Source organism: Myodes glareolus, chromosome 26 (genome assembly GCF_982192425.1).
Source record: "Myodes glareolus chromosome 26, mMyoGla1.1, whole genome shotgun sequence".
NCBI classification, from domain to species: Eukaryota; Metazoa; Chordata; class Mammalia; order Rodentia; family Cricetidae; genus Myodes; species Myodes glareolus.
Window position 1 is genome coordinate 12191285 of NC_142051.1, and position 13573 is coordinate 12204857.

The window sequence follows — 13573 nt, forward strand, 5'->3', positions numbered from 1 at the left end:
CCTTTGTCTCCTCGGTGCTGGACCCCTGTGATGACCTGGCCACCAGAGGGTAGGCTGGGCTGAATACTGGGTTGGTTTCCAGTATGATGTTCCTTGCTGGTAACTTGATTATCACCCGCTCTGCCATCACCACGGTTCTGGCTGATTTTCGTGTTTTATTTGTCTGAGACAGAGTCCCACGTAGCTGTTGTAGCTGAGGATGACCTTTGAACTCTTGCTCCTCCCAAGTGCTAAGATTACAAACGCGTGCCACCCACCCAGCTGTTTAGAGTCTTCCTACTTTTTTACAAGTTGAAACTCCTATCTCCAGCCTCCTCTACGGAGATGCCTCATGGCCTCTGGAGTCAGCAGCGAGTCACACCCATCCCGGGAAAACCCTGTGTGTTCTTTCCTCTCTCATGATGGAGGCTCGCTCAACACCTCTAAAGAAGATAGAAGGTCGTAGTGGCAGGAGGGGTGTCACAGCTTGGCAAGTTTAGGCTAGGCCAGCCAGCGCCACTAGTGAGACTCTTGTCACAAAACTAACCTAAATGAATTAAAGATCTCAAAGAGCTGATGCCCTGCAGTTCATTTCTCCTGGGACTTGGCGACTCGATTCAGCTTTTGTTTCCTTTGTATTAGTGACTTTGTCTTTTCAGACAATAGAAATTAAATTTATTGACATGCCTGAATGCATTGTGGATGGTTTTGATCCCTCGACAGGAGGTAAAACCGGGGTGGGGTTTCCTTAAGAGAGCTCAGTCAGAGCTAAGCTCTCCTTTGCCCTCTCATGCCCCTTCCCAGAATGCACTTGAACTCACACGACTATGAATTTCTCAATTTTTGGTTTCCATCCCTGGAAGGTCAAGGAGAGAGATGGAAGTAGTCACCAGGGCAGTCATTTTGTCAGAGGTGACACACTTCAGGTTGGACTTGAATTTCTTGCATCTGAGCTAATTGCTGCGCTCATGCATCCACCTATAAAATTACAGAGCGGCTCACCCAGAGGCTCCGTGTCTATCGCAGGTCCCAGAGCTCTCTCTCCCTGTGGGCTCTGGCAGGCTGCCTGCTGGGTTCTAGGGACCAGCGTATCCTACCAATTCCTGGGCCCATCCTTGGACATCGGCTCCAATGGCGGCCCTCACAGACTACTCTTTTATGTACCGCTGGTTCAAAAATTGCAATCTGGTTCGAAACCTCTCAGAGAAGTATGTCTTTATCACGGGCTGCGACTCTGGCTTTGGGAACCTGCTGGCCAGACAACTGGTTGATCGGGGCATGAGAGTGCTCGCTGCCTGCCTCACGGAGGAGGGGGCCCAGAAACTCCAGCAGGACACCTCCTACCAGCTGCAGACCATCCTCCTAGATGTCACCAAGACTGAGAGCATCAAGGCCGCAGCCCAGTGGGTGAGGGACCAAGTGGGCGAGCAAGGTGGGGTGAACTGCGTTCCTTAACATTCTCTCTCTCTCTCTCTCTCTTTCTGGGACCTGATGTGCAAATGGAGTTGGAGAGATGGATAGGAAGCAGGCCAAGAGCCTCTGGTGCGGTTGAATCTGGAATCATGGCATGGTTTGGCCAGTTGACACGAGGAAGCAACATCCTGAGGACATTTTCTCCCTCAGAGGTTCAGGACAGAGGCAGCATCTGGAATGTTCCAAATGTTCAAACCTCTAAAGATGGAGGTGCCTTTTGGAGACTTCAGGAGTCCCAAATTGGCTCCCATAGAGGCACAGTCACAGTTCTTGGAGGGCTGAGGCTAGGAGCAGCAGGGAAGCAGCAAGAGGTGGAATCCCACGGGTGGGGTGGGCCCATTTCTTCTGTACGGCCTTCAGCAGGGGGGATCTCCCTTTAGAAAATGAACCTGTGTTGGGGGCTGTACCAGGAATACATGGGGACTTTCTTGCCTGAACTTGTGGCATACAGGGTGTGGACACCGGACTGCTTAGTTACAGGAACGGCGACTATGGGGAAGTTTTTGCTTCCGAAAAATCGCTAGGCCTCTGCCCAGAGCTCCAGCATTTAGCCCTACTCAGTACATAATGCATTTCAGTTTTTTTAAAACTATGTTGTTATTATGATTATTGTGTGTGTGTGTGTGTGTGTGTGTGTGTGTGTGTGTGTGTGTGAAGTACGAGAAGAGACCAAAAGAGGGCATTGGTACTATGGATCAGGAGTTACAGAAAAAGAAAACAGAGTAAGAAAAAAACTGTGTGGAAGTCAGAGGCTAGGTTTTGGAAGTCAGTTCCCTCACCATGTGAGCCCTGGGTATTGAATTCAGGTCACCAGGCTTGTGCTGCAGACACTCTTATCTGCTGAGCCATACTTCCGCCCCTTTTTTCTTTATCATCTGTTTCCTCTGCGGGAATAAAGCCTCCAGAGAGTGGGCCTATGTCCCTCACTCATCCCGTGTCCTTAGTACCTAGGACGATATCTACCACCCAGAAAGGTGCTTGCTAAATATTTGTCGACTGAGTTAGTTAATGAATAATTCAGCAGGGTGAGTCTCGTCCACCATGCTGCCTCAGCCTGTTCCCTGCACCCAGCCTGCAGCCATTTGTGACCATGACTCACTGGGTGTAGCAGTCTCCTGTTGCTGCAACAAATCCACGCAAATGCAGTGGTTTAAACAGCACACATTTATTACCCCATAATTCTGGAGGAAATAAGTCCAAAATGGTTCTCACTAGGCAAAGTCTCAACAAAGCTGGCTCATTTGGGGGGTCTGGGGCAGAGCTCACTTCCAGGATTTTCCTGCCTTGGAGGCTGCCGACATTCCTTAGCTCATGGTTCACCCCCTCTTCCAGTAAGCTTGAGCCACGTCCTCTCTATGCGTTTTCATTTTTCTGCTTCTTTGGCCCCTGCTTTCTTCTTCCAGTTAAGTGTCCTGTAGTTATGTGGCCTTACCTGGTGAACTTGGGATAATGTCACTTGATTAGCCACCTTCCTTCCACCTGTAGCCTTAATCCTCCCTTTCCCGTGCACCCTAACAAACTCCCAGGTTCCTGGGGTGGCGACATCTTCGGAGGACTGATATTCTTCATGCGCCACTGAGCAGCATCTTCCATGGAAGAAGCACTGGGGACTGGGTAAGGTGATGCACACCTGCATCCCAGAGTTCAAGAAACTGAGGCGGAGGATAGACAGGCTCCTGTGAGCACAGCCCTGGAGCTGAAACCCCTGCTCTGATCATTCTCTAATTATTCTTTATAGGAAAACAAACACCATCAGAGGCATCGGTGGTCTGTGGTCCCCTTGAGAGCAATAGCACTCAAGTGTCAGGATCTTTGAGTCTCAGGAGCCTCAGGACCTCCTCTGCTAAGAGAGGTCCCTTAGCTGGGAAGGCTCTGAGTCCTACCAGTCGGTTCTTCTCCTGGAGTCTCTCCAGCCTGAAGAGGGCATAGATGGGGAGAGGCATGGCTTAGGGGGGGGACTCCAGAGCCAGGGTCAGAACTGGTGGTCTCACCCAGATCTGCCCTCGGGAGAGGGAGTGCACTCAAGAAGGGGTCTCAGGGCTTGTCTTAATCAGAAGGGGACTGTACAGAGAAAAGAACAGAAGGGTCGGGGGTTGGGGCTCATGGAGTCCCAGGGGAAGGAAGAGACTTGAACTGTTTGCATCACCTCCTTGGTGGCATTTCACTCAAAAGCTCAACTCATAAAACAAATGAAAGAAGGACTTCTCTCACAGCCCCATCCCTAGCAGGCTTGTGGAAACAACTGTCCTGGTGCTGTTTGATGAGGAACCCGAGGCCCAGGGGAGGGAAGGGGCTTGTCCAAGGCCGGAATCAGAGCCAGACCTGAGTCCTGGGTTTCTTCAACCCCAAGGTCCCACAGAGTTGGATGACCAAACTGTTTTTCTCTAGTCCTACCTTCCTGATCTGAGAGAACCTCACCCCATTGCCATAAGTACCATAGTGTGTGTTCTTCTGTACTTTTCTATAAATACTCCAAGCTCACTCTTCTCTCTGGTCTCTGGGCTTCTGGAGGCGTAAGATCCCAACTTGTTCATTTTATGTCTCCTTTACTTAAGTGACAACACAGAGCAGAAACTGGATGAATGAATGAATGAATGAATGACGTTTGCTAGGCGAATAGACCAATGGACTGACTGATTGAGTCATCATGAAATGGAAACTTGGAAGAGTAGATAAAAGGGTGTGAGATTGAGAAGCCAAGCACTGATCCATTTGCATGAAAATGGCAACTCACAGCTTCACGGCCACTGGCTGCACACAGCCTTGTTTATAGTAGGTACAGAGCCCAGTTTAGTTGGCAGACCCTAGGAATCAGGGAAATAAAAAAACATCCCACCGGGAACATCGAACACTTTGGCCTTAAGTTTGCTCTCCCGACTGTCCCAAGCCACACCATCCTTGAGTGTCTGCCCATTGTCCGTAGGCGTTGTCCACCGGCTAAGCCACCCATGGACAGCGAGCTGTTGACTGGTGTCCCACGGAGCTCTTCCAGGGAACGTGCTGATTCCTGTACGGTTCTCTCTACCTTTGTCTCCCCCCAGGCCTCTGGGCCCTAGTGAACAACGCTGGTGTGGGCCTGCCTAGTGGCCCCAATGAATGGCTGACCAAAGAAGACTTCGTGAAAGTGATCAATGTGAATCTGGTGGGACTGATTGAAGTCACCCTGAACATGCTGCCTATGGTCAAGAAAGCCCGGGGCAGGGTGGTCAACATGTCCAGTTCCGGTGGGCGCGTGGCTGTCATCGGTGGTGGCTACTGTGTCTCCAAGTTTGGTGTTGAAGCCTTCTCGGATAGCATCAGGTGAGTGGGTCCTGGAACCAAACCAGGTGGGGGTCTCGGGGCTTTCCCACAGTAATAGAGGCCCGAACGGGTCAGTGTGTAGGCAGGGGAGTTCTGGGAAGAAGACTCTCAAACAGGACCAAGGGGAGAAGTCGGGAGGAGGGAGCCCTGTGGAATTAGGATTAGAAGACACCGGGTGGATCTTCCCTTGGGCAGACCCAGAGTGAGGCAAACCCTGTTAAATCACAGTGGAGGCGGGGTAAAGGGGAGGAAAAAGGAGAGGAGAGGAGAAGAGAGGGGAGGGGAGGGGAGGAGAAGGGAAGAGAAGGGGGAGAGGAGAGGGGAAAGGGAGGGGAGAGGAGAGGGGAAAGGAGAGGGGAGGGGAGGGGAGGGGAGAGAGAGAGAGAGAGAGAGAGAGAGAGAGAGAGAGAGAGAGAGCGCACACATAGAGAGAGACCTGGTGCAGAGGTGCCTCTGGAAGCCCCTCAGAAGATGCAGGCCTTTAGTCACTCGGTGACTGGGTTTAGGGCTGGGTGGAAAGAACCTGGGAGGAGGCAGGACGTTGGCCTAGATTCTCTACAGATTTCCTGTTGGTTTTGCCTAATGCAGATTGCTCCAGGCTACTGGATCATTTTGGGAACGGGCTGAGGCCTCAAGGAAAGCCATTTGCATAAAGGCGAGGTTGAAATTAGCTCAGGCGGTGGGCTGAACACCTCCAGGTCTTGGGAGGGACAGGTCCCGCCAAAGGTGTCTCTGGTGCCTGTCATTCTGAGGCTAGACCAAATGCAACTCTTGATCCCACAGGCGAGAGCTTCATTTCTTTGGGGTGAAGGTCAGCATTATTGAGCCGGGGAACTACCGGACATCCATCCTGGGCCAGGAAACTCTGCAATCACGCATGAAGAAGCTGTGGGACCGGCTGCCGCAGGAGACCCGGGACAGTTACGGAGAGGAGTATTTCCGTGTCTGTGAGTCTCCAGGAAGAAGCGGGCTCTCTGAGGCAACTGTGGGGCTTCGGGGAGTCACTGGCTGAATTTCAGTTTACAGAGGATGAGGCAGAGCCCCAGAGATCATCCAGACAGTTAGTCACAAAGCTGGAGTTTGAGATTAGAATCCAGGTTGCAGGGCCACGGCTGCGGGGAAGGTAGGGATGGTGGAAAGATGCTGTCTGCGCTGGCACGGCTCCTCCAAACATCAGTGCAGGTAGAGCTTGTGAAAACACACTGAGAGGAGACTAGCAAAAGACAGAGGGCCTGTTTGTGGGAGCCAGACCTCCTGCTGGGAGTCCAGGCTTTGTCCGCCACTTGTGAGCATGGACATTGTTTTTTGTTTGCTTGCTTGCTTGTTTGTTTTGTGGTGTTGTCATTGTTTTCTTTTTAAAAGTCTGTTGTTTTGTTTTGTTTTCCTGAGGCAGGGTCTCTGGTAGCTAAGGCTGTCTTAAAACTTCCTATTAACTGAGGATGACTTGAGCTCTGGACCTTCCTGCTTCTGTTTCTAGATTCTGTAATCCCAGGCGTGCATCACCATGCCCAGCCTGACGGATCATCTTCTGCCTCAGTTTCCCACCTGTACAAGGAGCTTAAAGAAGCGCATAGGTCTTTAGGGGGACACTTAAGATCCAAACTACAACAATATAAGTCAGTCAAGCCCGTGGCAGGTCTGAACTGCCCAGGAATAGGAGCGTGTGCTTAGTGACAGTTTTCCTGGGCATTCTATGTCCACAGTGATGCAAGCCAAGGCAGGAAAACCGAGACAGCTCTCTCCACTGGGAACATCTTTCACTGAGAGACTATCGAACGTCAGACACTGGGGTGGGCAGGATAGCACACTCACCCCTTGCTGCCTGTAGCTGACGACAGATATCACACACATTTAGTGACAACCGTGATTAAATGTCATTGCAAAGAAATAAGGCTATGTAGGAAGAACAAGAGGGGGCTGGAGGCTGAATTCAGATTCTGGTATAAAGGGAGCTTCTGCTGGGGTAGCTTGAGGGGTCAGAGCTGGGTGCTGGTGGCTCGTGGAAAGGGAAGACGGGGATTTATAATTATAATCCTCAGGGGGCTCGGAGACAGGACATTTTGAGGGCATTTAAGGAAAGCAGCAGGTAGGGAGCAGTGAGGAGCAGCTGAGGGAGCATCAGACAGAGCCATCTGCTCCGTGGTCTCAGGTTTTCTCTGGTGGTTGCAGACTTCCAGATGAGACAGGATGGTGGTTCCAACAGGACAGGAAGCAGAAGTGGGAAGGAGTCTGAATGCCTGGAATGTTTTAGGCCAGCAGTCGCTGTGTGAGGAGGAGCCATGTAGGATGAGGGCTGGGTTTATGTTGATGAACCCGATGGGAGACAGCCTTGTTCTCAATGGTTAGGGGAAAGGTTTACCTGGTGGGGGCACAACCTCGCTCACTGTTGGTTAGAACTGATTTCGTCCACTGTTGGTAAGGTTGATTTTGTTCCTTAAAGAAACTAGTATTGTTCTTTTAAAAGATAATATGTTGGGATGCCCCAAGCGGCCTGCGAGCCAGGAAGGGGCTGCCGCCAGAGCAGTGCAGGTTCCCCAGGCAAGCGGCAGAGTCAGGCGGCTGGATGCGGTGGACGGCAGAGTAAATGGACATAAGGCTAAACATTTATTACTTAAAAAGAGGGAGACAGAGAGACATGGAGACAGACATAGAGAGACAGAGACACGTGTACACACACCAAGAGACAAAACAAAAGAGAGAAGGGAAGATGGCTATGAGGGAGGTCAGAAGTGACTGGGGAGTGGGCGTGGTTAGCTCTTAAAGGGACCGCAAAGGAATAACAACTAGTCTTTCGGTTCTGCACATAACAGCAGCCTGTACAGAGAAGGGTGCCCTCAGGAGGGACATCAGATAGGACCTTGGGGCACCGAGTGAAGGAAAGTCAACCCAAACCATTTAAGAAGAAAGGAATTTCTTATAGGAGTAAAGAATCCAGCAACAGTTCTCTCCGGGCACAATCTGATCAGCTATGGGAATGTTACGGTTAGGGTCTGGTCTGGTTCCTTCTCTCATCTCTGGTTATTTTGTATCAGCTCGTGCCCACTGCTCATCTCCAGAGCAAAGAATCCTGTCCAGCACCTCCCTGAGAGTTAAGAAACTCATCCTGACCTGGAGGTCCCATTGTGGGGATCACAGGCTCAAAGAAACATAAGGCTGGCTCTGATTGGTTCAGGCTGGCTCGTGTGCCCACAGAGGGAAATCTGAAGTTGTTGGAAGGATGGGATTAGATGATAGAGGGAATGAATAATGTAATGCTCTGCGGGATTCTTAAGCAAACAGCGGGCCAAATTATTTACAGACCTACTCTAAGGCTGGGGTGCAATATAGATTTACTCAGTATCTGGAAACTTCACAGGGGGAATACCTACTGCAGACAGAGACTGTGAAGTTTCCAAGGGTTTTTGAAGGAAGATGCAGAGAGACAAACTCCCCTGAAAGCCACTTGCCAGACATTGGGGGGGGGAGGGTAATAGCTGTGCTAAACAACAGTAAGAGTTGGGTTGCTAAATGCCCTAGGCTAGTTTGCCTATTATTCCACACTGATTTTCCAAGAACACATGATAAGTGCTTTTAGATAAACATTTTCAGCTCTGCAGAGGAGATCTGAGAGCAAATCCCTCACACCCAGAACATAATGCTCTAATGGGTAGGCACAGAATGCAAAGCCAATCTGGAGAGGCTCCAGAGACCCAGTTCTGCTGTGACCAATGGCCCACAGAGGTGATAACGAATCCTTTAGTTTAGCTGGGTGAATAGGAGCTCACCGACAGGGATAAGATCCTAGTTTCCCACAGATGCTCATGAGCAACACCCGGAGATCTGGATGTGCACAGATTCCAGGGCATGATCCCATAGCTCTCAGAAACGAAGGCTTATTCCCCTAAGTATGGTTCTCTTATGGATTTTTAGGAGAACTGAACAAAACTGGCATAGAATGAGCCTGGCAAACTTTCGGTGGAGTTCTTCCTACCAACCTGGCAGCAGTACGAACAGGGTAGAAGCAGACAGGGTGGGAAAGCCTCTGGAGATACCCACACCAAAGGACTGTGGGTCTTTGTCCTGAGGCCCTAGAGGACTTTTAAAGAAGCTCAAATAGCTGGGGATGTTAAGGGGACCAGATAGGAGGCAGGTCCTGGCAGTGTGGGGACAGGGTCAAGCTCTGAGAGAGACTGGAGGAATGTTTAGGAGTGACGATTCAGTGTCATGTGACATAAACTCTAGACAGGTGCTCTGGCTAATCCCACAGGTCCCTGGCTTTGAACCCCAGGATGGGCTCCAGATTTCCTGCATTACTTTTAACTGTGTCTGGGGCAGAACCATATTAAAGTGGCTCAGAGTCACCAGAGCAGGTGAGAACAGAGGACAACGGTCTAGCGCTGATGGATCCCCCCCCCCCCCAGCGCTGATGGATCGCATGATAAAGTGGAGTCACGTGGGTTAAGGAGGAGCTGAGGAGGGACAGAAGTGCCTACCTAAAGCAGGCCAAAGTCAGGACTACTTTGTTATTCTGTTTCTCAGCTTTATTCATTGTTACTCTTTCCCTTCTTTGACTCCCTGTCAGGAAAGTCTGACCCTCAAGTCCACTTCCTCTGAAGCCCTTATTCCTCTCTCTGAAGCTTGAATCTCACCCCCTATTCTGCACACCTATCTCTATCCCAGAGTACAGGAGGAGGGGCATAGTGAGGTGCCAGAGGTCTGTCTGCCTCTATGTCATGAGCCCCAACAGGCTTGAACTACTTAGAAACCCATCCGTGTCTCCATGCCTGTTTATAGAATTGCCATTTTTTAAATTTATTCATTTTTACATAGTGTATATTGTTGTTTTGCCATGGGTGTCAAGTCCCCTGGAACCAGAGTTACAGACAGTTGTGAGTCACTATGTGGGTGCTGGGAATTGAATCCGGGTCGTCTGGAAGAGCAATCAGTGCTCTTAATCACTGAGTCATCTCTCCAGCCCCAGAATTACTCATTTTAATACCTTTTTATCCCCCAGATGCTTTGGTAGAAAACATGGAACGTTGTACAGTAATTAGGCACCCACCAGCCAATAGTTTCCTACTTCCAGGTCCCTGTGACTGTGGACCTTTCCACTCTGTCCTTCCACACCATCTACTCTGCTGTTAACCAGGAATGGTCTGGGCCAAAAATGCCTTCCAAAGGCTATGTGTTAAAGGCTGGGTCCCCAAAACAACAATATTCAGAAGTAGGGACTTAAGGGGAGTGGCTGGATCCCAAGGGCTCTGATGTTATTAATGGGTCAACCCAGTTGGGCTGTATAATTCAGTGGTAGAGTACTTACCTGCTGTATCTGGGACTCTGTGCTCAATCCCCAGGACCACATAATACATCATACATACATACATGCAACAGGAAAGATGGGGAGCCCGGTATGAAGTCTCACACTTGTAATTCCAGGACTTGAGAGACTAAGACAGGAGGATTGCCATTTGTGTGTGGGCTCTATAGTAAGTTCCAGGCCAGTTTAGGTTACAGGGTGAGACTCTGTCCTCAAAACAAAAACAAGCAAACAAAGGATAATCTTTTGGTGATTCATACTTCCTGGGCTATGAGAGATAATGCAGATTTATCTGGTCCTCGGTGAAAGAGTGGGTGTGTCCTTAGGGGCGTGGCTTTAGGACTGTATGCTATCCCTTCCCCCTCTTTCCTTCATCCCTCCTTTCCTCCCTTTCCACCTCTCTTCCATCCCTTGCTCCTTCATGGACACCATGAGGAGCAGCTTTGCACCCCACCCCCTGATGCTTGGCTTCTGGCAGGCCCAGAACAGCAGGACCAAGTGGCCATGGAGGGCAGCCTCTGAAACCATGAGCCAAAATTAGTTTTTTTTCCCTTGGGTATTTTGATACAGAAACAGAAAGATGACAGTCATCTGTGCTATGCTCTAGGATCCGTGTGATTGCCCCCATTTTGCAGATAACCAAACAGATGTTCCAGGTCAGACAGCTAGCTACTAAGTGGTTTATTGTTGAAGAATTGGGCTTGTTCTTTTTGTTGCTCATCTCATAAAACAGTAAGATTTCAGGACACAACTCCAGTGTTTAGAAAGAGAAATAAGATAATATAATTATCTTGTAAATAGGCTTTTGGTGAGGGACATCTGAGGGACACTGTGCATAGATAGTGTGGGAGACGCACTTTAAATGCTGGGTCAGACTTCTGCGAGACAGGGAGCTTGGATGGAATTCAGGGGGGAGGTTTTTTTTTTGAAGGATAACAGGCTTTTGTTCTATCTTCCTTTCACCCCCAATGTCTCAAACAGATACCGAAAAGTTGGCTAACTATATGCAGCTGGCACATCCAAAACTCAGCGATGTCACCAACAGCATGGAGCATGCTGTGGTCTCCAGGAGTCCCCGAATCCGCTACAACCCTGGTCTGGATGTCAAGCTTCTCTACATCCCCCTGGCTAAGTTGCCCACGTCTGTGACAGATTTCATCTTGAGCCGATACTTGCCGAGGCCAGCAGACAGTGTTTGAGCTGGGGAGCTCAAGGGGTGGCCAGTGGTGCATGGAGGAGGGGGCAAAGGACTGTGGGATCACAAGAGGGACACTCACTGCTGGCTTATGTCTCCCCACTTCTGCTGGGGCCTCCAGAAACCTGATGTGACCCCTGCTGATTTAGAGAGTTGCCCTATGGGCCCCAAGACACCTCTCGCCAAGGCAGGTATAAACGGCCCTGGCCCTGGAAAAGTCAAGGAGAAGAAAGCTGGCTTCTGTTGAATGACAAACTGTGGCCACCCTGTAAAATACCACAGGATAAGGGCTGGAGAGATGGCTCAGTGGTTAAGAGTATTGCCTGCTCTTCCAAAGGTCCTGAGTTCAATTCCCAGCAACCGCATGGTGGCTCACAACCATCTGTAATGAGGTCTGGTGCCCTCTTCTGGCCTGCAGGCATACATGCAGACAGAATTATGTATACATAATAAATAAATATTATAAAAAATATCACAGGATAATCTAGTCCATGGGAGACTCTCAGCCCCTCCCCACAGCTCTCCTCACAAGCACAGGTTTGTACATATACAAACTGTGTAACGCGGCAGTCAGAACTGCCAGCGCATATCCAGAGAATGTTTGAAGTCGTTTCCTTTCCTTTGCGTTTCTCTATCTGTAGGTAATTGGGATCCATATAACACGCACTTCTTTAATCACCATTGATTAATGTTTCAAGTATTTATTGATTGCTTAATGCCTACCAGGCACTGAGGTTCTGAGGGTACAGGAGGAGGAGGAAATCATGAGCTTGGATTTTGTTGTTTTGTTTATGTTTTATTTTGTTACAATAGCTACAACAAAGTAGGAAAGTAGCAACAATGTAATCATTCCCAAGCTTGGATGCTCATAATCACTCAGTTAGAGTCCATATGGCTGCTGGAGAGGCAGCACTTGCTGACCAGAGGATCTGTGTCGGATTCCCAGAATCCACATGGTGTCCCACCACCTCCCATAATTCCAGTTCCGGGCATCTGAGGCCCTCTTCTGATCTCCACAAGCACCAACCATGCACATAGTGTGATATGCAGACAAAACACTGCTACACATAAAATAAAATATGGAAGCTGGACATGGTGTCTCATGCCTGTAATCCCAACGCTTGGGGAGCCGAGACAGGAGGATTTTTGTGAGTTCAAGGGCAAACAGTTTACAAAATAAGACCCTGTGTCAAGAAACAAATAAACCCCAGCGGGAAAAAAGTACATATGAATGTTAATGTTAGACAATCTGATTCAATAGACCCAAGGCAGAGGCTAGGACTATGAACTGGTACCAAGGACCTAGATGAGTCGATGTACCTGTGCACCTGGGAGCCACTGGTAGTGCCACAGGAGAATCAGCTATGTCCAGAGTAAGAAACAACTTACCCAAGGGCCCCCAGCTCAGCGTCCAAACAAACAGAGCTCCAGTATTCAGGTTCCTTTTTCTAGTTATAGGACAGTAACTGTGACATCTTCAAATATGTCATGGAACTAAATAATACATATATTAAAAAACAGTCATGAACTTCTGGCTTCTTTGAGCTTCTGCTAAAAAGAAAAGTTCTTTTGAGATACTGAGTATCAAACCCAGAACTTGGGCAGTCTAGGCAAGCACTCTACTAAGTTACATTCCCAACCGTCGGATTTTCAGTTAGGACTTTACCAAGTAGCTCAGGCTAACCTTGAACTTGCTATAACTTTCAGTAGTCCCTCAAACTTGTGATTCTTCTGCCTCTGTTCGCAGAGTGCTGTGACTACTGACATGTGCCACCAGTCCCAACAATAGCAATTAAATAAATAAATAAGAATGTTGAAAATCTTGATGACTATGCAATAAAGCTCAAATATGATTCTTGAAAATGCAAATGTGTTTGTGTCTCATCAACAACTAGAGATAAATATGACTTTAATTATCTCTTCAAACTCCTCCCAAATCAGGCAGCTGTCGTAGGTTCCAGAAATTAGCATTCCCATCCCTGGGAAGGGAGAGGACGTACTATACAATCTGCTATAGTCTGTTACCTACTATTCCCAGCACCAGATTCTGGTTCAGACAGAAGGAACTGAGGAAGGAGTAAGAGAAAGCCCGGCCCCCTAGGCTTAAGTGCTAGATAGTGAGAGAGTGATCCAGCTCCTAGGGGCATGGCTCTGCACTCCCGCAGCACAGAGGCAGGAATGCTGAGGGTAGTAGCTCTTTGCTTCTTCACTTCTAACTCACAGGGGAGACAGCTGCTTTCACAGCCTTCCAGAAAGGTGTTCTCTCAGAGCCAGCATTGAGGTTTCTTTTAGAATCCCTGCTGTGGATTATTATTTTAACTAGGCAAAAA

The 13573-nt window shown here is 49.0% G+C and overlaps 1 protein-coding gene across 2 annotated transcripts; it reads left to right on the forward strand.

The window, feature by feature from the left end:
• Positions 1 to 978: 978 nt before the first annotated feature.
• Sdr9c7 (short chain dehydrogenase/reductase family 9C member 7) lies at positions 979 to 13112 on the forward strand. 2 transcript variants are annotated; one of them, XM_085683302.2, is made up of 4 exons: positions 979 to 1411; positions 4494 to 4752; positions 5536 to 5699; positions 11030 to 13112. In XM_085683302.2, the coding sequence occupies exons 1-4, from the start codon at positions 1111 to 1113 to the stop codon at positions 11245 to 11247; spliced, it is 942 nt and encodes a 313-aa protein (XP_085539428.1). In that variant the 5' UTR covers positions 979 to 1110; the 3' UTR covers positions 11248 to 13112. The 2 variants fall into 2 exon arrangements, with proteins under 2 accessions (XP_085539428.1, XP_087758028.1); XM_087901902.1 differs by lacking the exon at positions 979 to 1411 and adding an exon at positions 2639 to 2783.
• Positions 13113 to 13573: the final 461 nt, after the last annotated feature.

Coding starts and splice junctions, on each gene's coding strand:
- Sdr9c7 (XM_085683302.2), top strand. CDS start 1,111: ATGGCGGCCCTCACAGACTACTCTTTTATGTACCGCTGGTTCAAAAAT. Junction 4,753..5,535: donor GCCTTCTCGGATAGCATCAG/GTGAGTGGGTCC, acceptor TTGATCCCACAG/GCGAGAGCTTCATTTCTTTG. Junction 5,700..11,029: donor AGAGGAGTATTTCCGTGTCT/GTGAGTCTCCAG, acceptor TGTCTCAAACAG/ATACCGAAAAGTTGGCTAAC.